The sequence below is a fragment of the Camelus dromedarius genome, chromosome 12 (assembly GCF_036321535.1).
Source record: "Camelus dromedarius isolate mCamDro1 chromosome 12, mCamDro1.pat, whole genome shotgun sequence".
Classification (NCBI taxonomy): Eukaryota; Metazoa; Chordata; class Mammalia; order Artiodactyla; family Camelidae; genus Camelus; species Camelus dromedarius.
Window position 1 is genome coordinate 49,122,915 of NC_087447.1, and position 25,490 is coordinate 49,148,404.

Consider the following 25,490-nt stretch of genomic DNA (forward strand, 5'->3'; position numbering starts at 1 on the left):
ACTAGTAAGTGCTGTAATAGGACTAGAAAAGAGTGAAGGTCGAGTTCCTGCCGCCCCTTGGGAAACCCGACACATGGAGGCACGGAGACTCTAACCCCTCAGGTAAACTGTTTCCAGCCGTACCTGCCTCCGGCGTCGTTTCCGCCTCCGACGCGTCTGCGGGGGCGACGTCCCGGTCAGGCGGGATGCACGCCTGCGAGCCTCCCGGGGATCTCGGAGCCGCTCCACGGTGACGCCTGCCACTACCTTCCCCACCCCTTAGTAACCGCGATGCGGCGGCTGGCCGAATAGGCGGCAGCCGGTGGCTGGAGCTTATAATTACTACGGGTCCCGGCAAGCCCCGCGGCCACTTCCGCTGGCCCCCTCACGTCAGCCAGCCCCAAACTACGGATCCCGGTGGACTAAGCGCGGCGCGTCACGCCGTCAGCTCCAGCCAATCGGCTTCTGACAAGTAGGAGGGGAGGGAGAAGCAGAGGCAGACAAGATGGCGGCGGCGGCTGCTCAGGGCGGGAGAGCCGGTGGTGGAGGTAGTGGTGGAGCTGGCGGTGGCCCCAACTGCGGGACAGGCAGTAGCCGCAGCGGTTTTTTGGACAAGGTGAGGAGTCGGTTCCTGGGGACAGTCGAGGCCTTGGGACGCCCGGGAGGCGGCGATCCCACCTTCCCATCCTCGCCCCCCTTTTCTTCTGCGGCTTCTCAGGGGGAGTCCTCGTCTGGTCCACCTTGGGAACCCTACGGGCGCTTGTAGCCCTCTCTCTATACACCTCAAACCCGGGCTCTATCCTCTTTAAGGCTTCTTTTCTTATCGGAAGCATTCTGTGTCCTTAACCGCGGCCACCACAGCTTCTTATTTGATATTCCCTCACTTCATTGCGGCCATCGCTTTTCCTCGATGGTGCTGGGGGCCACTGTGGAGTGTGCCCATTTCATCGGCAGGGAAAACTGAATCTCGACTGAAAGCAGCTACTCGAAGTCACTAGTCTCCAAACTCCCTACCACGACCACCACACTTGCGTGCTGCTGCAGATTCCAGAGTGCTCTTGGCCTTTTGCTTACTGTAGTTTCTAGGCATTTTATCACGATACCCCGAATACTGAACTTCGAGTATTGACTTCTGCGATCTGACAGGAAGCCTTTAAGATTTATGTTTTTTCCACTCGCCTTCCTCACTCTCTCTTTTCCCGCTGTGCTTGCCACCTAGTGCACTAGTTGAATTGGATCGGTGAGCCCGCTACCTGCTCATGCTTACCTCTTCTCCTCCGCCTATTCAATTTTGTTTTTTAAACTGCGGTCCTAGCAACGAGGGCTTAAAAGAAAAGGGGGAAAAGAGGAAAATTCTTCTCCTGGGTTGGCCCTTCGTGCCCTTTCCATAGCATCTTGGAAGAAATAATCGCGTGGAGATCTGGGTTCTAGTCCTGGATCTCCTTCTGATTAGCTGTGTGACCTTGAAATATGCCTGTTCTCCCTGTGTCTTGTTTCCTCATCTGTAAAATGAGGGACTTAGACTTAATGGACCTTAAGATCCCTTCCAGTTCTCATTGTAGGGCCCTGGGCCAGTTTGATGAGAAATAGTAAGCTTGGCTTCTTTAATACAGTAAATCGTCAGAATTGCTTACTTCAGTTGAAAACAGCTTTCAGACTTCTGTGCCTAACACATGGTAGGTTCTTAAGAATTGAATACATGATAATATGGAGGAGTTCAGATTCAGATCTTTTTGCTTTTCTTTTTGGATGTCATTGGTTTTTAATTACGTGGTTCTCACACTCTTAACCCTTAAGAGACAGGAACATGTCCTGGGGGTTGGGATGGTAAATTGCTTCAAGTTATGTTGAGAGTATTGGGAATTGATGGTCGTTTTCATACACAGATCCTGCCTTCCTGGTGGGTGAACACCTCACGGCCTGTGTTCATTCTGTCCCATTGACTGCTCTTGCTCTTTCCTCTATTTAGATGATCACCAGCAAACATTAAGCAGGACAGTCTGCTAAGGCAGTGATTACTGAAAAGTATATGGCATCCTTGCGTTGTTGGAAGAGCATGGATTTGGAGATCATAGATCTGGGCTTCAGTGTAGCTCCACTACTTTCAAACTGTATGTAGGCTGGCAAGTCAGTTAACCTCACTAATCTTCCCTTCCTTCATCTGAAATGTTAAAGTTTTGGGGAGGATCAAAGGAGATGATATATGTGATTGATCTCTGTAACCTATAGTGTCTAATACAGTTGTGTGATGGCAGAGGAAAAAAAATCAAGAATCCTACTGTCAGAAAGTACTTAATATAGCTGTGTTTAGGACATGGGGTACCCAAACTTTTATGTATTTGGTGTGTTCAAATGTGTACTTTTTACAGAAGTTAAAATGAGAGGATGATCTTTAATTTCTAATTGATAAGGGGTTGAGAGCCCCAGGGAAACACCTCATGTTTGAGAGCGGAGCTGGGACCTTATTTTGAGACAGAGACAGAAACAGACAGCATTCCAAGTAAGAATGTCTTTGAACAAAAAGGTACATGGTTGGTGCCTGATGTTTTTCATGTAGTTAGTTGACTTGACTATTCTCTCAAACCTGTAGTGACAGGTAGAATCAGGTTGAGAAGGGCATGAATAGCTTGAAGTAGGAGGAGGAAGCCTTGAAGGTTTTTGAGACTATATATAAAGTGGTTTTAGAAAATTACTCAGATAGTTTGGCAAGGTAGAAATTAGAAATCTTCTAGTAAGGCCGTATACTGTATTAGCATATAGGATTTAGTATGAAAAGAAAAATTTGAGTTCTAGTGTAGCATGTTAAGAACTACATGGCCTTGGGTAAGTTATGTGATGTTACTGAACTTAAATTTCCTTATGTAAACAATGTGGATTCCTATACATATTGTAGGCTTACTGTAAATATTAAGTTGTATAACATTGGTAAATGTTCTTTGTAAATGGCTATAAAAATAGAATGCAAGGTGAGGAGAACCCTAACTTGAGTAGCAGAGATAGGTAAAAGGCCTCACAAAGGAGCACTTGGCTGAACTGAGGGGCCAAGGAAAGAGAAAATAAGTGAGGAGGTGTTTAGGTGCTTTTTCTTGGAAAACTTCGCTTCAGCCTTACATTGAGTTGTTTTTCCTCTGAAGTCTCTGGCATTTATTGCACATAGGAATTAAGCTGTCATTTAATATGACATACTGTCTTGAATTGTTCTACCAATTTGTATTTGTCCAGTTTCCCATGAGCAGTTCTTATAGTTCTCTGTAGTGATCGACACAGATAAGCATTTGCATAATTGAATTTAGCAGAGAAAAAACTTCAGATCTGCCACCTCAGTCTTCAGAAACTACCTTAGAGAATGGTACCTCTAATTGTCTGAAAACGAGGGTACTGTGGAAGAGAACATGGGGGAAAATGTTACTCTCAGTGGAGCAGAAGCTGAATGAATAGAGAAACTTCTGCTCTGTGGGAATGAGAGGCTGTTACCTTACATTCTCTTTGATTTGTCTTGATTGGGGGGGGTGTTTTTATTTTATTTCCTGCAGCTGTAGTTTAACTTGCCATGAAGAAATGTAATAAAGAGATGCAAATGTGCTTCTAGCTTTCCCTAAGCAGATGTGAATTTCTGCTCCTGTGAAACAGACTTAAAAAACAAAGCAATTCTCGTTTCCTGATCTTAAAAATAGGTATGCAAATATAACCTTCCAGTCTCCATCACAGAATAACGTAAATTAGATCATTGCAGTAAGTTCTTTTCCCCAAAATACATCAAAGCATTTTGTTCTACAGAGCAGGCTATGAAGAAAAATTGTTTGCTTCATTTATTTTGGCTATTAAAATTGACCGTGCTTTCCAGAACTATATCCAAATCCTTTTAACCTTGTAGCTGGATTTCTGTCTCCTGGCTGGTTTTGTCTGGGCTATTAAAATGTGGTATTAAACCTTGCTTTCTGTAAGCTATATCCAGACCCTCCTAACCTCATATGTGGATTTCTGTCTCCTGGCTGAACTGTCAGTGTGATCTTAAAGCACAGCTTTTATATCTTAATTGTTGAGAACATAGGTTCTGGAGCCAGTGGCTGGCTTTGAATCCTTGTTCTGCCACTTAACAGATGCATACTCTTGTATCTCAGTTTCCTCATCTGTAAAGTGGAAATAATAATAGCATTTTCCTTAAAAGGTGGTGTCTGGCATATAGTAAGGATTCAACAAAACATATATAGCTGCCACTGACTAGCTGGTTAGTCAGGGCCTCAGCTTCCTTAGAAGTATTTTTTATAACATAATATGAAGACTGTCTGCATCAGACTCTTGGGGTTATAGTTAAAAATACAGATTTGTGGACCTCATCCCAAACCAGAATCAGGTTCTCGGGGGGTGGGGCCTGAACAGCTGTATGTTTTCACACATAGCTATTCCTTCCTTCCCTTTCTTCATTCACTTTCTTCCATCCTCTACATTTTAACAGTTTAACATTTTATTCAGGTTGAGAACTACTGTCTTAGATGACTGTCTTAGAAATCCCTTCTGGTTCTGACATCTTAAGGGGTTTGTTTGTTTTTGTTTGGTTTTTAATCAATAGTGATTTCTCTAAAAACGTATCTGATGAAGAGTCTTTGAAGTTCATCTGTTCCAGCCTCCTCATTTTATAGACCTGGACACAGTTGGAGAGGGGAAGATGAAGTAACTTGTTCAAGACCACACATGTTCAAGACCATAAATTCCATAACTTGGCTTCCCAGCTCTTAATCCAGTGCTCTTACCTTATTTAGTACATTACCTCTTATACTGGAGCAGACCACATGCTAGCTAATGTAGTAGTGGAAAGAGCATCTATTTTGAGGTTGGATGATTTGGGTGAAGCCTTGGCGTTGTCACCCTCCACCCATGTGTCCTTAGGTCATGTATACTCTTTTGCTCTCTTTGATGGTATCTCAGCTTGCCATACACCTGAGTGGTATGCCTGTACCCTAACCCAGCTCTGACAAAGAGGATGAACAGTTTTATGGCATTACTGTGATGTGTGTCTGTATTTAAAGAAACAAGATGCAGATGTTTAATATTGTTTTGCAGACTAAACTTTAACAGCATCTCTGAACTCATTATCTTTGAATAATGAGTTTCATTATTCAATGAGTTTCAGATTCAATAATGAATTTCATTTCATCAAAATTCAAAACTTTTTCAGGATAAAGAGCACTATCAGAAAAGTGAAAAGACAGTCCACAGAATGAGAGAAAATATTTCCAAATCATAAATCTGATAAGGGTCTAGTATCTGACTATATAAAGAATCTTTCAACTCAATAATAAAAAGACAAGGTAATTTTAAAAAGAATAAAGGATACAAATAGACATTTATCCGTGGAAGATATACAGATGGATAGTAAGGACATGAAAAGATGCTCAACATCAGTTATTAGAGAATGCAAATCAGAACAACAATGAGATACCACTAGGATGGCTATAATAAAAGAAAAAAGAAAAATAACCATTATTGGTGAGGATATGGAGAAATTGGAACCCTCCTACATTTCTGACGGGAATGTAAGATGATGAAATTTTTAAAAAGTTACCTTTTGACTTGGCATATTCTATTCCTAATTGTAAACTCAAGAGAATTGAAAATGTTTGTCCACATAAAAACTTGTACACAAATGATCGTAGCAGCATTATTTACAATAGCCAAAAAGTGGAAGCAACCCATAAACATGGTATATCCATGCAGTAGTATATTCTTGGGACATAAAAAGGAATGAAATACCAACACATGTTACAACACAGATGAACCTTGAAAGCTTTATATTAAGTGAGAAAAGCTGGTCATAAAAGGCCACGTATTGTATGAGGCCATTGATAAGAAATGCCCAGAATAGGCAGATCCAAGCAAACAGGAAGTAGATTAGTGGTTGCCAAGAATGGGGGGAGGGGCAGTGATTGGAGTGACTGCGTGTGGGCATGGGGTTTCTTTTTAGGGTGATGAAAATGTTCTGGAATTAGATGGTAAACATGCACAACCTTGTGAGTATAATAAAAATCCCTGAATTGTACATTTTTAAATGATGAGCTTTATGGTATGTGAATTAGATCTCAGTTTTGAAAACTCATTTTTTTTTATTTTTACCTGTTTATGGAATAACTTTGAAAGCTTCAAATTATTACTTTTGAACTACTTATTCACCACTGTGTAATATAGTGGTACCACAGATGTTAATAACCTCCATCTACCTGGGTCCCTTTTTTAATTGTTGCCTACATCATTTCTCTGTTCTGACCTGCATCTTGTCAATCTCAATAGTGGTTTCTCATATTACCTGACCTTGAGTATTTGACTCATTGATCACTTCTTTCTTGAAATACTTTCTTTATGTGGCTTCTAGAACACCACTCACCCTGGGTTTCCTCTTCCTCCACTTGTCTCTGTCTTTATTGTTACTGTTTTTTTGTCTTCTTCCTGACCTGTAAACATTGGCGAGGCCCTGGCCCTCTCTTCCATTGACTCTCATCCCAAGGAGATACCCAATGTCATGCTTAAATACCACCTGTAAATTGGTGACTTCCATATTGATATTTCCAATGTGGACCTCTCCAGTAAGCCCGAGACTTATATGTCCAAATGCTTACTTGCCATCTCCACTTAAATATCTGATAGGTATGTTAGACTTCAGTAGCCAGAGATGGTCTACTGACCTCTACTTTCTCTGGTGTTGCCACTAATGTTCATGCTCACAGTTAACACGTGGTAATTTCTAACCTCCAACTTAACTCCAGCGATAACTGCAGCCAGTACTAAACCACTATTAAGTAAGTAATTTTATTTGAAGTATTTCTTGGCCATTTTGATAAAAAATAGATTGAAATTGAAGATGATTTTGCAAAGAACTGTAATATCCCTCTTTGAGATATCCTAGTATTTCTGAATTGGGATCTTAATTAGATGATAGTAAGCATTCTCAAGACAGACATTTTTCTCCCCAAATTGAATGTTTTTTTCTTATTTTGAACTTACTGCTTTCTGATCTTTTGTCAAATGTGTGCATGTTGGGAAGGAGGGGGGCATATTTCCAACTCAAATGATATCTCAGCTTCTGAGTGTGCTATCAGTTTTCATAATCTTAAGGAAATTCTGAAATCAATTTTACTAAAGAGCTTAAACAACTTGAACAGCATGTATAAATGAGTATTTCTCCTCTTGCCTCCTGTGTACCTTCTGGAAAATAACATGACAACTCAAATAGTTATCTAAGCCCCAATTCTAGTAGAATGGTCATCTCTGTCCTCTCTCTTTCATGTTTCCTGTAACTAGTCCGATAGTAAGTCCTGCCAATTCTACTTCATAAATATTCCCCTTTCATCCCCTTGCTGCTGCTCTAATTCAGGCACTGCATCTAAATCAGGACCCATCTGATGTGTTTATCTCCAGTGTTACTCCCTTCCAGGCCATCTGCTAGTTTGCTACAAAAAAATCACTTAAAAAAAAAAAACAAATTTAAATGTGTTGTTTCTCTGCTTAAAATATCCTCCATTGCTTGTTTCAGAATAAAGTCCCAAGTCCCTTAGCCTAGTAAACAAGCCGTCTTGTCTTGTGCCTCATCTCCTACTACTTTACCCCTTTCCCACCTGTAGCCACTTTCTAAACTGGGAGAGACCAAAGAAGAGAGACAAGAAGTTTATTTGTTTTTCTCAGAGCCATGCTCACTTATTTTAAAATCAGAGCAGAGTCCTTTCATTGGCACAGCTGACCTCTGGTATCCTTTATCTCTTCAGTGTGAATTGAGGAATCCTTTGAGCCTTACTGGCCAGTTGTCAAGCTAAGGAAATTTATGAAGGAATCCACCGAGGTCTTTATCATTGTGTAACTTTACTTCTATTTTCACTATTACTAAAATTGTTTTATTACTCAAATTTGCAGAGTAGAATTATAACTGAAGTGAGTCTGTGACGTTCTGTCAAAGCCATCGAATGCATAATTTTTGTGAATAGTTAGCCATCCAGGTCTGGCATCAAGTATGCCAGTAAAGTATCTTATGTTGGTAGTGGCAGGAAAGTGATTTCTTTAATAAAAACAGGACTTTTTGAGCTATATTTTCAGTCAAATTGCAGTTGGTTTTAAATGGAGGAAAATGGAAAGTTCAAAATACTTGATAACCTGAAGATTTTGCTGGCATATTCAAAACTAAAGTCTTTTTTAGATTTTTTGTAATGTTACTAACTATAATATTAGATAAGAATCAAGGTACTTTGTATGGCTATCACTTCAGGGGTCTGTGTCCTTTTGTTTTTGATGGCTAATAATTCCTTTCCTTACACTTTATGGGAAGCAGTGTGGAATAGTGAAAGAGCCTAAGTTTTGAAATCATGAAAACTTGATTGTTGAGTCCTGGCTTTATCACTTACTGGCTTTCACCTTGGGCAAATTTCTTAAACCCCCAGTGTTAACTGTAAAAGGAAGTTGCTTGTCAGTTTGGGCTTCTGTAACAAAAAAATACCATAGGCTAAGTAGCTTAAACAACCAAAATTTATTTCTCACAGTTCTGGAGGCTGGGAAGTCCAAGATCAGGGTGCCAGCATGGTTGGGTCTAGTGAAGACCCTCGTAACTGGTTGCAGACAGCTTTCTTGTATCCTCACATTGTGGAAAACAAGAGAGTGAAAGCAAGCTTTCTCTGTCTTTTTATCAGGGCACTAATCCCTTTCAGGAGGGCTCTACCCTCGTGACCCAATTACTTCCCAAAGGCACCGCCTCTGAATACCATCACACTGTGGGTTATGATTTCACCGTAAGATTTTGGGAGGGAGATGGGGAGCATGGATGGGGCTAGACATACACATTTGTCCATAGCAGATGGTTATTGTTCTTAATAGGGTTATTGTAAGGATTAAATTAGATGGTGTGTATAAAACATTTAGTACAATACATAATGCATATGTGCTCAATAAGTAAGGAATTCTGTGGACAAGAAAGAACCAAATGACATCATTTCAGCCATGTGTACATTTGATAAACTGAAAGTTAACATTTTAGAAGTCTTTTTCTTTTCTTTTTTTCAATAAGTAGCCATTGATACTATATTGTATCCCAGGCTGAGAATGCAAAAATGTGCTTTTCCTATTACGTAGCAAGGGAGCCAATACATGTACCCACATATACATGTATTATGATGCGGTGTTTTATGTAGTTTCACACAATTAATAACAATAGCGAATTTTTAATAATTACTTGTCTTGTAACAGGCACTATGCTGTGTATTATAATATTTAATCCTCATACTAACCTGTGAAATATTGTTACCAGCTTCATTTTACTATTGAGCAAGCTAAGGCTGTAGAAAAATCAAATTATTTGCCCAGCATCATCTATCTGTTAAATGGAATAGTTAGAGTTAAACACAAGTAGTGTGACTCTAAAGCTGTAGCTCTTAACCATTGTACTATATTCCTTTGCATATTAAGGGCCCACCTTACTGAGTAAGGGAAACATGTATTTGCCTACATCTGTCTGTATTCAGTGTAAATCCACGCAGGTTCTGGTTTGAATTCTAATACATCTCTGAGAGAATAATCACAAACAGAATTTGCCTCAGTGTTGAGTTCAGAGATTAAGGCAAGTAAAAATGTTTCTGTCACTAAAGAAGGGGACAGTTTTATCGTGAACCATGTATTTGTAAGTTAGCCCTAATGAATTCTGTTGCCTGTCACTTACTGTCTGTCACATTTAGTACTCTGACATCTTGTTTTCTAACCTGAAGGACACTGGCTTCCAGATTGAGGAGCTGCTTAGGGCCTTGCAGTGGTACTAGCAGTTTAACAGTGGATGAAAATTGACCTGCTTCAGGGACATCATCTTGATATCTTAGATACTGGCAACATAAAGAACTTCCTGTGAATTTTTCCAGAAAAAAAATCATATATGAAGGATCAGGAATCAGAATGGCTTCAGAAATCTTAGTAGTCACATGCTCTGTTGAGACAATGAAGTAAAACTTTGACATTTTTGAAGAGAAATCATTTCTCTTATTTAAGTGTGAGGGTAGAATAAAAAGATATTTTCAGATGTAGTCTCAAAATCTGTTTCCCATATGCCATCCTTCACAGAAGCCACTAGAGGATGTGTTCCCAAATCAAGGGAATGATAAACTAAGAGAAAGACATGGTATCTAAGAAAAGGAAGTTCAGCCCAAGAGGAGGTTAAGGGAACCCCCAGGGTCATGGTAAAGGGAGATTCCAGGATGACAGTTACACAGCAGTCCTGGAAAGCAGTCCACATAGACTGAAGCAGGTCAGAAGGCTCCAAGAGAGATTTCTCCCAGAAGATGAAATTCACAGAATGCTGAATATGTCTGCACATATTGAGAGGAGATTTAAACAGTTGGAGATTTTGAGAATATATTGGTGAGGAACACATTGTATAATTAAAAACGAAAACAACAGTAGCTCCAAGGAAAACAAAAAACTAGCAGGAAAAAAAAGGTAATACACTACGTGAGTAATCTGTGAATAACGTTTAGGGTCAAAATGTAAACTCCAAATAATGATCTAGCCAAAATTAAGGTATTATATGAGATCAAATCAATATTGATCTACTATGACTATCTTAAAAAGTGGTGAGGGATAAGCAAGAAAAATAACTGTGAGAATGGCAGAGGATGAAACAGTTAAATCTTATCTTCATGGTGAAAAGTCAATAGATTTAATACCAAAAGCTGACAAAATTAATAATACAGACTTTTTCCCCCAGAGATATAGAGGTGAATACCAAAAAAAAAATCAGCCAAAGAAGTTGAAATTTGTGTCTCTCTTTGGGGAGTGGGAAATGACAATAGCAAGAGTCTTAAGTGGAAACAGGACTGATTTTTTTTTTATAGCAACTTACAGAACTCTTTTACTTTTTAAACTATGTACATACGTGACCTTGGTGTAAATAATAACTAAATAAGTCAATACTTGTTGATTATGCCCAATATACATGTATCCATAATATGCAGGAGGGAATAAAGGGAAGAGGAATTGTGTGAATTGTGTGTGTAGTTACCACATCTTCTGTATCTTAATTGGCAATACTGCCTGTGTATCAGAAATCCCAATATCACTTTGTTCAATGATTCACTAGAAGGACTCAACAGGACTCAGTGTGTGGTTGTCCTATTGGGTAAGATTTATTACAGCAAACAGATACAAAGCAAAAACAGCAAAAGGGAAAAGGTGCATAGGATGAAGTCCAGAGGAAACCAAATGCAAGATTCCTGGAGTTCCACATAATGTGCTTAATTCTTCTAACAACATGCTATGGTGATATGTGTGAAGTGTTGTCTGCCAGGGAAGCCTACTAGAAACTCGGTGCCCAAGTTTTTTACTGGGGGCTCGTTAAGTTGGCACCCTCTGCCTAACCCATGACAAAATTCCAGACTCCTAGAAGGAAAACAGGTGTTTAGCACACACCACATTGTTTACAGTTTAGGGAAAGTTTTAATATCAGCCTAGGAAACTACCAGCCAACTTCCCAGATGCCAGCCAAGGACCATCCTTTTTAAAAAGCAGGCCTTTCTAAGGATGGAAGTCTCAAGCCTATATGAATTCTTCTTCACAGAGCTTTTCTTCGTAGTTTATCCTATGAGGGTCAACATAAAAGAAACCAACCTTTGCTTCATCTTTTTATTGCTACAAAGGGAAAGTAATTTGCACTTAGGGTTGAGGAAGGTAAAAGTGAGAAAGAAAAGACAGTTTCTAAAATATCCTGAATAGAAGGAGAGAGTACATGACAGGTAGCATACATTTTAGTTGATGGGCAGTTTTCGAGAATGATGGGAAATGGACACCCTCCTGCCCTTTTTCCAGATGTGTGTCTGTACTACAGCAGAGATGCTATTTGCTTTGAGATAGGCTAAGGTTTTTCATGTACACAGTGGATTATCCTCTGAATTGTAGAGGCACATTTCCTTTCTGTGATGTATGTATAGCTGAATTTCTTTGAGAGTATAGTTTTTTTTTTTGGAATGAGCCAAAAAAGTCTTTTAATGACTTTGATTCACAAATAAAGTCTGTTATGGATTCTGGCTGTACAAGTTCTTTGTTTTGCTTGCTGTTATCAAAACGGGATTTACTTCACAGCTACTTTTTTTTTTTTTAAACAAATGGAAGATCTGTGGCAACCATGCATCTTGAGCAAGTCTATCAGTGCCATTTTTCTAACAGCATTTGCTCACTTTATATCTCTGTGTTATGTTTTGGTAATTCTCTCAATATTTCAGACTTTTCAATGATTATATTTAGCTAGGTAGCCTGTTAATTTCTTCCCAGTCCCATTAGTATTTTTAAAATTAGGTGTCATGTTTGATTTCTAGGCTGGCAGGCTGTGAGACTCATTATTACAACATGGCTGCCACTAGTAATTATCTCAAAAAAATGCTTGATTTTATTTGACACCAAAGAGAAAAAACCCTGATTGTTAATCATTTGAAGTATGACCGTTTTAGTTCACGTTTTCCTCTCAACAAACTTCACAGAATAGTTTTTCTTTTTTGTGTAAAAATATATAGAATCACAAAGTTAAGTTTAATAAATTATATTTCTACATTATTTTAAAGTCTTCTCATTTTACAGATATTTGTTCCATCTTTATTTCTTACATGCAGTGTCTGTGAACTTGTACTCAATCAGAAAGAGAAATGAGAAGTTCTCGTCTCTGTCCTTCAGTAAAATCTATTCTAAAGCCAAATGAATTTTGGATTGCCTGCTGGTTTGTAATTTTTATGAATTAAATAATTTTATGAAATAAAAAAATTAAGAGTTGGGCATTATGATCTATGAAAGGCAGGTTTATCGGATTATTTGTAGTATCCTGTTCCCCTTAAGCTATGTTCACATAATCACTTGTATTTGAAAAAATTTACTATATAATCCATTCACATGGTCAAAAATTAAAAAGGTATACATTGAGAAATCTCACTCCCACCCATGCCCCTCTATCTTCTCAGGATATCTGGGTGTGCCATAGTTTAACCAACATGAAGACTGGCAACATCATATGCGTACCACCTGATTCCAGTGACCTGGTCTCCTTCAACTTCATTTGTAACTGTTTTGTCTTTTAGCTGTCCAGCATCAGAAGACAGAGTAAATGTTATATATACTTGAGGATGCTCTTAAAGAAGTAGTTCATTTTACTTTCAGTAAGATACCATGTCTCTTAATGCACAACTTATTTATTTGTTTTACAGTGGAAGATTGATGATAAGCCTGTAAAAATTGACAAATGGGATGGATCAGCTGTGAAAAATTCTTTGGATGATTCTGCCAAAAAGGTACTTTCTTGAGATTGGGGGAGGGGGTGTCTGTTAGTATGGGTACAGCTGGTGACACATCTCTTGCAGGATTTTTTTCTTCTGTGACTTGGAATGACCTTAGTTTTCAGTGTTAGAAATTGAGCCAGAAAGTATTTTCTAAAATCTTTGCAGTGTATATAGGGGACATGTGTTAAAATCTAATTGTTACCTACCTCAGGCTTCTCTAAGTCTTAAATTCCAGAAAGCTGGTAATCTATTGTTTTTGAGGTTAATTAGCCTAGAGACAAGAAGGTTGAGGGGATATAGGACATTCATCCATGATGGATCATCTCTCTGCTTATTTTTTTGTTTGATTGGGGTTTGTTTGGGGAGGTGGGAATTAGGTTTATTTATTTATTTTTTTTTTAATGGAGATACTGGGGATTGAACCCAGGACCTTGTGCATGCTAAGCATGCACTCTACCACTGAGCTATACCCTTCCCATTCATCTCTCTATTTAAAACGAGGAAAAGAAATTTTTAGCTTCATCCTAGGGAAGAAGTTGAGGATTAAAAAAAAAAGTAGAAAAAGCTGATGAACTTTCTCTCTGGGATCATTGTAAACAACTTGAGTCTTTTTTTGCTTGCAGTGGCAAAATCCTGGTTGGAGAGAACTACTTGGTCATTTGTGTGATTAAGATAACTTTTATCATGGAAATTAAGAATTAAAGGCAGTACAGAGAAGGAGGTATTCCTAATAGCTTGATTCCTTGTTCTTCTCACTAGGTACTTCTGGAAAAGTACAAGTATGTGGAGAATTTTGGTCTAATTGACGGTCGCCTCACCATCTGTACCATCTCCTGTTTCTTTGCCTTAGTGGCTTTGATTTGGGATTATATGCACCCCTTTCCAGAGTCCAAGCCTGTTTTGGCTTTGTGCGTCATATCATATCCTTTATTGAAGCTCATGTTTGTTTTCTACTGACAGTTTTTTAAATTTTCTACTGATACTTGTCCCTGCTCCCTACAAAAAATAAACTTCAAGCCTGGGGCCTGCTAATGTTAGGATTTAACATTATGAAATGTGGGCATTTGTAGATTATGTAGTAATTATTGTTAACATTTTAGATTCAGTATTGTTATTTTATCTTAAATTCTTTTGGGTTATTGGTAGAGGTTATTATAATCCAAGTGTGAACAACTAATAGCAAAACACAGTAATAGTAATAGTGAGACCCAGCTCTTCTCATTTCTAGCCTAGAACTTTTCCCATTTGACCGGGCTGCTTCAAGCCTCTCATTCCAGGGTATAGACTTACCTCACTTTATTGCCCTTTGTTTTATTATGCTTCACAGCTACTTTTTTTTTTTTTTAAACAAATGGAAGATCTGTGGCAACCATGCATCTTGAGCAAGTCTATCAGTGCCATTTTTCTAACAGCATTTGCTCACTTTATATTTCTGTGTTATGTTTTGGTAGTTCTTTCAATATTTCAGACTTTTCAATGATTATATTTGTTATGGTGATATGTAATCAGTGAGCATTCATGTTAATATTGTAGTTGTTTTTTGTGGCACTACAAACCATACCCATGTAAGACAACAAACTTAATAAATGTATGTGTTCTGACTGTTCCACTGCCCAGCCATTCACCTGTCTTCTCCCTCCCCTGGGGCCTCCCTATTCCCTGAGATGCAGTAATATTGAAACTAAGCCCTACAGTGGCCTCTGATTGTTCAAATGAAAGGGAGAGTTGCAGGTCTCTCATTTTAAATCAAAAGCTAGAAATAATTAAATGTGATGAGGAAGGCATTTTGAAAGCCAAGATAGGCCAAACTCTAGGACTCTTGTGCCAAATAGTGAGGCAAATTGTGAATGCAAAGGAAAAGTTCTTAAAGGAGATTAAAAGTGCTACTCCAGTGAACACATGAATGGTAAGAAAGCGAAAGAACCTTAATCCTGATATGGTGAAAGTTTTAGTGGTCTGGATAGAAGATCAAACCAGCTACAAGATTTCCTTAAGCCAAAGCCTAATCCAGAGCACAGCGAACTGTCTTCAGTTCTATGAAGGCTGAGAGAGGTGAGGAATCTTCAGAAGAAAAGTTTGAAGCTAACATGGGTTGTTCATGAGATTTAGAGAAAGAACCATCTCCATAACATAAAGTACAAGGTGAAGCAGCAACTGCTGATGTAGAAGCTGCAGCAAGTTATCCAGGAGATCTAGCTGAGATCATTAATGAAGGTGGCTACACTAAACAACAGATTTTTGATGTACATGAAACAGCCTTACATTGGAAGATGCCATCTAGGGCTTTTGTAGTTAGAAGACAATGCCTGGCTTCAAAGCTTTAAAGGACAGGCTGACTCTTGCAGCTGGTGACTTTAAACTGAAGTCAATGTTTATTTACAATTCTGAAAATTCTAAAGCTTTTTAAGAATTATACTACATCTGCTCTGCCTCTGCTCTGCAAATGGAACAACAAAGCCTTAATGACAGCACATCTGGATGACAGCACATCTGTTTACAGCATTGTTTACTGAATATTTTAAGCCCATTGTTGAGACTTACTACTCAGAAAAAAAAAATTCCTTTCAAGATATTACTGCTTGTTGACAGTGCCCTTAGTCATCCAAGAACTCTGATAGAGATGTATAGCAAGATTAATGTTGTTTTCATGCCTGCTAATACAACATCCCTTTAGTAGCCATAGCTCAAGGAGTGATTTCAACTTTCAGGCTTTATTATTTAAGAAATATGTTGTAATGCTATAACTGCCCTGGATAGTGATTCCTCTGATGAATCTGGGCATAATAAATTGAAACCTTCTGGGAAAGATTCACTATTGTAGATGCCATTAAGAACATTTGTGATTCATGGGAAGAGGACAAAATATCACCATTAACAGGACTTTAGAAGAAATTGATTCTAGCCCTTATGTATGACTTTGAGAGGTTCAAATCTCAGTGGAGGAAGTAACTGCAGATGTGGTAGAAATAACAAGATCACGACAATTAGAAGTAGAGCCTGAAGATGTGACTGTATTGCTGCAATCTCATAACCAAACTTTAACAGATGAGGAGTTGCTTCTGGATGGTTTCTTGAACTGGAATCCACTCCTGGTGAAGATGCTGTGAAGATTATTGAAATGACAACAAGGATTTAGAATATTACATAAACTTAGTTGATGAAGCTGCAGGATTTGAGAGAGGATTGATTCTAATTTTGAAAGAAATTCTACTGTGGGTAAAATGCTATCAAATAGCATTGCATGCTATAGAGGTATTTGAAAGGAAGAGTCAGTTGATGCAGTAAACTTCATTGTTGTCTTATTATAAGAAATTGCCACAGCCACCCCAACCTTCAGCATCCATCACCTTGATCGGTCAGAAGCCATCGACATTTGAGGCAAGACCCTCCCACCAGGAAGAAGATTATGACTCACTGAAGTGCTCAGATGATAGTTAGCATTTTTTAACAATGAAGTATTTTTAGATTAAGGTATGTACATTGTTTTTAGACATAATGTTATTGCACACTTAATAGACCTGAGTTTGAAATCCCAAGTAATTTTGTGAGTTGTGCCAATAGAATTTAACTTTTTGGAGACTGAACGCTGCTCATTTGTAAATATGAGTAATACACACTAAGAATTAGCATAAAGATTAAATGAGAGATTTTATAAAGCTTTTGGTTTAAAAAAAACTAAAAAAAATAAATAAATAAAGCTTTTGGTATGTAAAGTTATATGTTCACAGTAACAATTTTCTTGTGGTTGCCACTCCCTCTTCCCCAAGTCAGTTTGTGCATACTGAACTTTTTAATTTGAAAAATACTTTGAATGTCTTTCCATGTTAGTATATACAGGACTACCTCATTCTTAATAGCCACTTAGTACTACTGCTGTGTACTAGTTGTTTAAAATAAATCATTTTGATAGGTAGTTTACTTTTCATCACAATCTTACCACTGCCTGAAATAGTTCTAAAAACTCCGCTTTGGGAATTTTTCTTCAGAGGCAGCTAGAAAGCCATTTAATAAAGCAGGTCTTGGTCAAAATTGGTATTGTCCAAATTGATCCCAAATCACAGTCCCAGAATTTATACCTTAACTCCTTTCAGTATCAGATAAATGATCCCAGTGTGAACTTTTTCACTATTAAGACAACAGTTCAAAAGAGTATGCCATAGGTTCTGAAAAAAGTTCCCAAAGGAGTTGCAAAGAAATTTGAACAATGACAACAACCTTATTACTAATATGTAGTCTCCCAAGAGATCAGCCTCAATGGAATTTCATCTGTTTGGTTATACTTGTTTAAAACAGAACAACATCTTGCCACTTTTATAATCATGTCATTTTTATAATAGTAATGACTACCATTATGAATATCTTCTGTGAGACTCACGGACATACAAAACAATCTGGTTACCAAAGGGAAAAGGATGGAGAGGCATAAATTACAGGTTGGGGATTAACAGACACACATGACTATATATATATAAATAGATAAACAACAAGGACCTACTATATAGCACAGGGAACTATATTCAATTTCTTGTAATAACACATAATGGAAAAGACTCTGAAAAGAAAATATATATGTGTATGTATATGTATAACAATCACTTTGCTATACACCTGAAACTAACATTGTAAATCAACTACACTTCAGTAAAATTTTTTTTAAAAAATCTGTGATATTTTTCACAGACTAAAAAATATATACCATCTCTAAATCTCGTGACAATTCTAAAAAGTCAGTTTTATCCCCATTTTAGAGGTGATATTATTACGCCTTGGGGAAAGGAGTCACTTGTCAAGGTTACATTAGTTAAAAGCCTGAATTCAAATCTAGGACTGCTTTATTCCAAAGCTCATACACTTCGTACTATACTTTCCTGCCTAGCGCGTCCATAAAATTTAAATGACACATGTACACAAAGCTCTTATGCCAATTTCTGGCACACAGCTACTCAAATACGGTAGTTACTCCTATGAAAAACTGAATATAATAATAAGCCTACATGTATATAGGAAGTAATTGTTCTTATAGTAAACTAATTTGAGGTAGATTTTCTTCTCTTTGACTGATCCTTGAAATTGGTTGAGCACGGTCAAGTCCATTGTGATTATTAGTTTTGAATTGTATAGAGAAATAGCACAAGTACTTACAAACTAGGTAATAGAGGATCTTATATATGTTGTCCTTGAGCAGAAAAGATGAGAGCTGGTTTATGCTCTGTTCCTTTTTCCTTTCTTCCTTTTTGAGGTGTTCTTTACTAAATTTAACCAGAGAGAGCCTTGCTTCTCTTGGTATATAAACATAAGGATGAAAATGAAATAGTTAAATTTTCAGTGTTTTTGCAGCAAGCAAAACTCTATCCTTTAGGACCACCATTAGGAAAGTTTTTGTAGCCCTTGCTTGTCATTTTGTGTTATTTCTCTTTTGTGTGTATGTTTGTGTGTTCTCCCTTAACTTTATCTGAACCTATTTTGTGATGATGGGGATCCTGACTATTTATACCTCGTATAAGGAAAAGAGCATCTTTCTTGTGGCGCACAGGAAAGATCCTACAGGGATGGATCCTGATGACATTTGGCAACTGTCGTCTAGTCTCAAAAGGTATGACTATCCTCACAGATTCTTAAATCCTGCGGTTGGATTTTCTCTGGGTATTTAGTCATTATCAACAGACTGTTGTATGCCTATTCTTTGCAGGTCATAGTGTTAGTCATGTAAAATGAAGGGTTATGAATGACCTAGAAGATTTTCCCTAGCATTACACTTCTGAGATAGCATGATTTATCACAGATAGTGGGGATAAACTGGGAGAAGGTACACTTTGGTGGAAGAATGAAAAATGAGTCTCTTTTTCCTTGTGGCCAATAAACTGAGCCAATTAGAGTAAGAATTATAAATTAATAAACAGCTTCTGTCATTACCAACTTGAGATGCATGTAAGAAGGAGCAGACTTTCATTCTGATGTTGGTTCTTTCTCCTGCTGGCAGGGCTCCTAGCTGCCATTTTGGCCTCAGCCATCATAAATCTGTACCCTGTGCCAGGCCCCTAGAGCAGAGTTGCAGAGTTCTAGACCTTAGCAACATCTTGATTTCATTATTTTCATTCTGACTTAGGTATTTTTTTAACAGCTTTATTGAAATATAGTTCAGATACTATAGCTCACCTATTTAAAGTGTATATAGTTCAGTGGTTTCTAGTGTGTTTAAAGATATTTGCAACCATAACCACAGGTAACTTTACAACATTTTCATCGTCTCCAAGAGAAACTGTACCCTTTGACTGTCATCTCCCTGTCTCCTCATTGCTCCAGCCTTAAATACCCACTAATCTACTTTCTGTCTCTAGATTTCCCTGTCCTGGATATTTCACGTGAATGGAATCATATAATACATGATCCTTTGTGACTGGCTTCTTTCACTTAGAATAATGTTTTCAAGGTTCAGCCATAGTGTAGCATGTATTGATACTTCATTCCTTTTTATGCCTGATGTTATATTGTAAGGACATACCACATTTTATTTATCCATTTATTCGTTGATGGATGTTTGAGTCGTTTCCACCTTTTGGCTATTATGAATAATGCTTCTATAAACATTCATGTACAAGTTTTTGTGTGGACATACATTTTAATTGCTGGATCATATAGTAACTCTTTTTTAATTGCTTGAGGAACTGCCAGTCTGTTTTCCAAAACAGCTACACCATTTTACAGTCCCACTAGCAGTATAAGAGGGCTCTGATTTTTTTTCACATTACCTGTTGACTTTTACCAACTGCCACATTGTTGGTGCCTGTGGAGAGGAAATATGCCACCTCTTTTTGTCTCATTGTAGTTAAATACAGACTTGCTTCTCTTTCCTTGGAGATGACTCCTGACTCATTGGCACTCTCTCTAACATAGTTCCTTTCAGAAGGCTTGATAATTTCAGTATCCATGTAGGTGATTATTCCAGTACTGTGGTCTCTCAGTTTTACTTCCTGTCTGATTATCTTGTTTTCTGCCATGTCTTAAATATTTATTTCCCTTACATACCCTAGACCTTACTGTTACTGATAACTAATTACCTTCAATAATTTCACTTCTAAGTATCCCACTCTCTGACCACTGCTTTCTATTTTTCTAGTTTGTCTCCTTGTTCTCTTGTCCCAACAGTTATTCAGCCCCAGTGGCATCAATAACCCATTGAGCCTCCCACCTTTTCACTGTACCTCATCCCTTCAGTGTCTCACTTCCTCCTTTCCCTGCTTAGATTCCCTGGCACTTCTGTAATCCAGTTACTCTCTCACTGTCCGAGAGGATCTGTCATACCTTCGCCTCTGTTCTCAAACCTCTTGTCCTCTTCACCCATCTTCGTTCTCATATTCTTTTTGTTTCTGAGAAGATAGAAGCAATGAGAAGTCTCCCATCGTTATCCACTCACAGTGCTCATCATACCCTGCCTTCTTTCTCAGTTCCTGTCTGAAGCCTCCTCTCCATTTGTCCGCTAGCATCTATCCCTTCTCATTGACGCGATGTTTCCCTTTCTGCTGGGTCATTCTCTCTGGCATGAGCATATATTGTAATTTCTCCCAGTGGAAAATTGTTTTTCTCTTCCCTTCTTCTCTCATATGGTCTCCCCATTTCCCTGCTCCCCTTTTCTTCCTCTCCCATTATTTCTGGGGTCTGCTCATCTTTACTTCTCTTTCCTCATCGTACTTGACCTGTCAGCAGCATTTAACACAGTGGATCACTCTCTCCTTGTTATACTTCTTTTTTTTTTTTTTAAACTAGGCTTCTAGGGTGCCGTAGTCTTACAATTTTCTCTTAATGTCTGTTCCTTAGTCTCCTCTGTGATTCTTCATTACCCTCTTTCTCTAAGTTTGAAATGCTTGTTCCTGCCACCTCTTCTCTATCTATATTCACTCACTAGGTGTAATCTTATCTAGACTTTCAAGATTTTAAATACCATCTGTAATGATGAAGATCTCTAAATCTGTATTTTCATCCTAGACCTATTCTCTGAACTCCAGGTACGTTCCACCTTTCTATTTGACATTGGATCCTAATGAGCATCTCATAGTTAATATATACAAAACTTAACTCTTCTATCCCTCATCTAAACCTCCTTTTCCCTGTTTTCCCAATCTCAGTAAATGGCAACTCCATCCTAGTTACTCAGGCCATTTAACTCCTCTCTCAGTCCTTCAGATAGATTGTCAGCAGATTGTCAGCTCTACCTCCTAATTAGATTCATTCTAACCACTTAGTATCTCCACTGCTGCCATCATCTCTCAGTTAGGTTCCTATAATAATGTCCTAATAGACTTCTGCAGCTGCTTTCCCTGCCCATAGTCTATTTCCAGTACAGGAGGCAGAGTGATCCCTTTAAAATGTAAGGCAGATCAACTCAATCCTCAGCTCAAAATCCTCTCAGAAAAAACTAAATTCCTAAGCATGGCTTAGAAGTGCATACTTACCTATTCTCTGCATCCCACATACATGCAGACACCCCTCACCTCCTGTGACTCGCATCTCCTCCCTCTCCATTGTTTGTATTGGCCTCCTTTCTGTTCTTCACACATTCTAGGCATGTGCTTGCCTCAGGCCTTTGCATTGTTTCCACTGCCTGGAATATTCTTTTTCCAGATAGCTTGTTCTCTAACCTTCTTTAGGCTCTGCTCAAACATCTGTTTAGTGAAGACTTTCCATATTTAAAAGAGCATCATAGTTTTTATTTTATTGTTGGTTTCCTCACACATACTAAAATAAAACTCTCAAAAGACAGAGAGATTACTCTGCTGTGTTCATTACTGTATGTCCTTAGCATCCAAAACTGCCTGACATATGGATGGTCCTGAATAAATATTTGTTCAATTAATGAGAAACTATTTCTGTTAGATCATGTCCTACCATCAGAACCATGGAACTGGACTCAAAAGTCCAAAAATTGCTGTGATATTGCTTAGCAACAGTGATCAAAACTTGAGAAAAACTTTTGAGGTGTTGAAAATAGTTCAAGGACCTGTACTCCTAGCTATCCAGGTTGGAAGTAACTGGCTAGACAACAATTTATGGAGCTATGATCTTTTAAACACCAGTTAATGATAGGAACTATTACAACTGTAACAGTGATTCTGAAAAATAGGTGATAGTGTTACTGTTTTAAACAGGCTGAGAAAAACAGATGCTTAAGCATCTGCTTCCTCTAAAGGTAATACCAGCCTGACAATCCGTTGAATATGCCCTAATTAAATGGAGACAGAAAGAGAGGACTTGGGGGAGGAATGTCAGCCTGCCAGAGGTTGATGTTATAAACCTTCTTTAGTGGGTGGAGATAGTAAAGGCCTTCACGATATACCTTATGGTGTAGCTAAGAAATCTGTGGAGTTTGTGTAGTAAAAGATATCCCTGGCCTGGGATCAGGGTGGAACCTGGAGCTAGACTGATTACAGGGAACAAGGACTGTGTAGCCTGGAATTGGGGAACATCTGTGAAAATAAGAGTTCTTCATTCATTAATAAAAATTTGCCTACCAAGTGCCAAGCTAAGAATAGAAAACAAGTAAGACAAAATCCTTGCCCTCAAGAATCCCTGTGACTAGTGAAGAAAACAAATACTTAGTCATCACTTTAAGAGATAATCTCACTGATAGCATAGGAGCCTATCATTAGACCTAGCTAATGACAGGCACTCAGTATTTGAGTTAGCTATTGATTGACGGTGCTGTGGATGACATAGGAGAGACATCTAACGCAATTTGGGAGTGTTTGGAAAGGTTTTCCCAGAAAGTTTTATGCCCAAGTATTAACAAATGGGAACTAGTCAGGTGAGATTGGAGAGAAGTGTCTACTAGGAAGACCCTTAGCATAACAACGAACCGAAATCCAGAGGTGAGAGAAGATGGTCCATATGGTTTAACAGTCTATGACAAGGTGAAGGGCATGCACAGTAATTTTTTTTTTTTTTTGAAAGGCTAGTGCTGTGTGTTCCCTATATCACCAGTAGCCAGCTCCACCCTTAGTGCTCTTGGTTTCAATCAGGAGTCTAAAGAAGAGTCTTATGGTCGTTGGCCATTTCAGAACTTTGGAAATGTAATGTCAATTCATCAGAAAGAAACATGAGTCATTAGTGATAGATGTGGGCTCATACCTACTTGAAGTTTATTAATACTGGGATTCCAAAATTTAGAGATCCCTGATTTAACTTGTTCATTGGAATTATAAAACTGTTGGATCCAATTACTACCCCAGAAAATTACTGTGGGTTTTCCACGAAAACAGTAGGATGATTCTTTTTGAGTTGTTTATTGGATTATAAAACTGCATCTATATTATGGACATTGATTGAGAAAGTTACTTTCATAGTAAAGCACTTTTTAAATATTAATAAATTAATTTTTAAAAAGTACTTAATGCTATACTGTTAAATGTCTGTGTTGAAAAGTCTGTTGAAAGTCTGTGTATAGTTTTTGATTTGTTGTCTTTGCTCAGGTTTGATGACAAATACACTCTGAAGCTGACCTTCATCAGTGGAAGAACAAAGCAGCAACGGGAAGCCGAGTTCACCAAGTCCATTGCTAAGTTTTTTGACCACAGCGGGACACTGGTCATGGATGCATATGAGCCTGAAATATCTAGGCTCCATGACAGTCTCGCTACAGAAAGAAAAATAAAATAGCCACTTCTAAAAGCAGCCGTCTTTCTGCCGGATCATGCTGAATTAGGGGTAAGGGAGAAAGAGACAGTGAACTTAAAATGGATAAAGTAAGAAATGTTAAAAAGTCCCTGTTTTGTCCTAAAATTTTAGTCTGTTCTGGATAAATAGGATTTTCTAGCTCAGATACGAGAAGTTGTAGCTCTGATATCTAGCTATAGCCTCTTTGGTCTGCTGATGACATTGTTTTGATTTGCTTTTCTGGAAAAGCATTTTTTGCTAAAAACCATACAGATTTCCTCCTTCATACCTAGCAGTACTTTATATAGTATAGCTTTGTGCCATGGTGGCGTTTAAGATGCAGTTTTTAAAATTGTTAACCTGTTGCTGACTTCATTGTGTTAATTCTCATTTCAACAGCTGTTTCCCTTAATTCAGGATACAACTTCTTGTGTATGACAGTTTTCCTTCACACACCATTTTTGTGGGTGTGTATATATCTGAATTGGGGAGAATTGGAAAAGAAACCCCCACAGCTTTTTAATTTGTTTGAAACAGACTTTCTGCCTGTTACATTTTGTGCTCTTAACCAATTAAAGAAGCCAGTGGCATTTTTAGTTTTATCTTGTCTATGTTTTCCACTAGTATATCCCCATTGATTTGTTTGTGCCCTTTATTAACTGCCATTTTCTAAAATTTTTTTCAATAAAAGGAAAGATATGTGAAAAAATGGAGTCATAGTCTTGATGGAAGGAACAAAGCAGTACATGTTAACTGTCTTACTACTATAGGTTCCTTTTGTTTCTAGGCTGCTTCACAGATCAGAGGTCCCTGAGGACCTGTAGAGGAGGAACTACTAGCTTTCCAGTGATAACAATAATGACACTCAGTACTTTGTGTCGGGTAGTGTTCCAGGTACCTTACATGTACTAGCTCACTAATGCCCACGACAGTCCTAAGATAGTAGGTAGTAGTATTAGCCCCATTTTATAGGTGAGGAAACTGAGGCACTAAAATTGAATAATTGTCTCATAGCTACCAATAGAGCTGGGATTTAAACCTTGTGAGTTTGGCTCCAGAGTTGTGAGCAGCATCTTTTCTAGTATTTTCCCACTGTGGTCAGAGAAGAACTGGGCACTTGCCCAGATACTGTGACCTATGGGAATATTGTTGCTCTAGCCCTACGTAAGTACAATTTCAACTGAGCCTAGTACCTAAAACTATATTCAGTTTATAAGAAATCACACTTAGCACATTCTCCTCTCTGACTTGGGAATGTCCTATCTAGCACCACACAGTGGGGGTTTGAGGAACATCATTGGACAGGAAGTTGAAGCCTTGAATTCTGTACTCTTTATTCCCATAAACCCTGGGTAAGTCATGTAATTCTCTGAGCTTCTAGTTTCTTCTTTTTTTTAGGTGGTGATCCTATTCTGTCAGCTACTTGAAGCTTTTGAAAGTGTATAATCGGGTAATTGTGTTTTTACAATGAAGGAGTTACTGTTAGACACAGGGTCCCAAGGCTTGTGATGTGGACAGGGAGTAGCCCTCTCCATGATGACTCCTTGGAATTCTTTCACACCATGCATACTTTTTTTCTTTAAATATGCA

General features: G+C 38.2%; 2 protein-coding genes across 4 annotated transcripts in view; one reads left to right on the forward strand and one right to left on the reverse strand.

The window, feature by feature from the left end:
• XRRA1 (X-ray radiation resistance associated 1) overlaps positions 1-339 on the reverse strand; it is an 86,223-nt gene extending 85,884 nt beyond the window's left edge. For 2 of the 3 annotated variants that reach the window (XM_064492702.1, XM_031460331.2), the window contains exon 1: positions 124-339. The gene's annotated coding sequence lies outside the window, so the exon portion shown is untranslated. The remainder of the gene's footprint in view (positions 1-123) is intronic. The other variant, XM_064492703.1, reaches the window with a different exon arrangement.
• A 100-nt stretch (positions 340-439) lies between these two features.
• SPCS2 (signal peptidase complex subunit 2) lies at positions 440-24,502 on the forward strand. The gene is made up of 5 exons (XM_064492713.1): positions 440-595; positions 13,182-13,265; positions 14,013-14,172; positions 18,711-18,846; positions 23,717-24,502. Exons 1-5 carry the CDS (start codon positions 485-487, stop codon positions 23,901-23,903), a joined length of 678 nt encoding a protein of 225 aa, XP_064348783.1. The 5' UTR covers positions 440-484; the 3' UTR covers positions 23,904-24,502.
• The last annotated feature ends 988 nt before the right edge of the window (positions 24,503-25,490 follow it).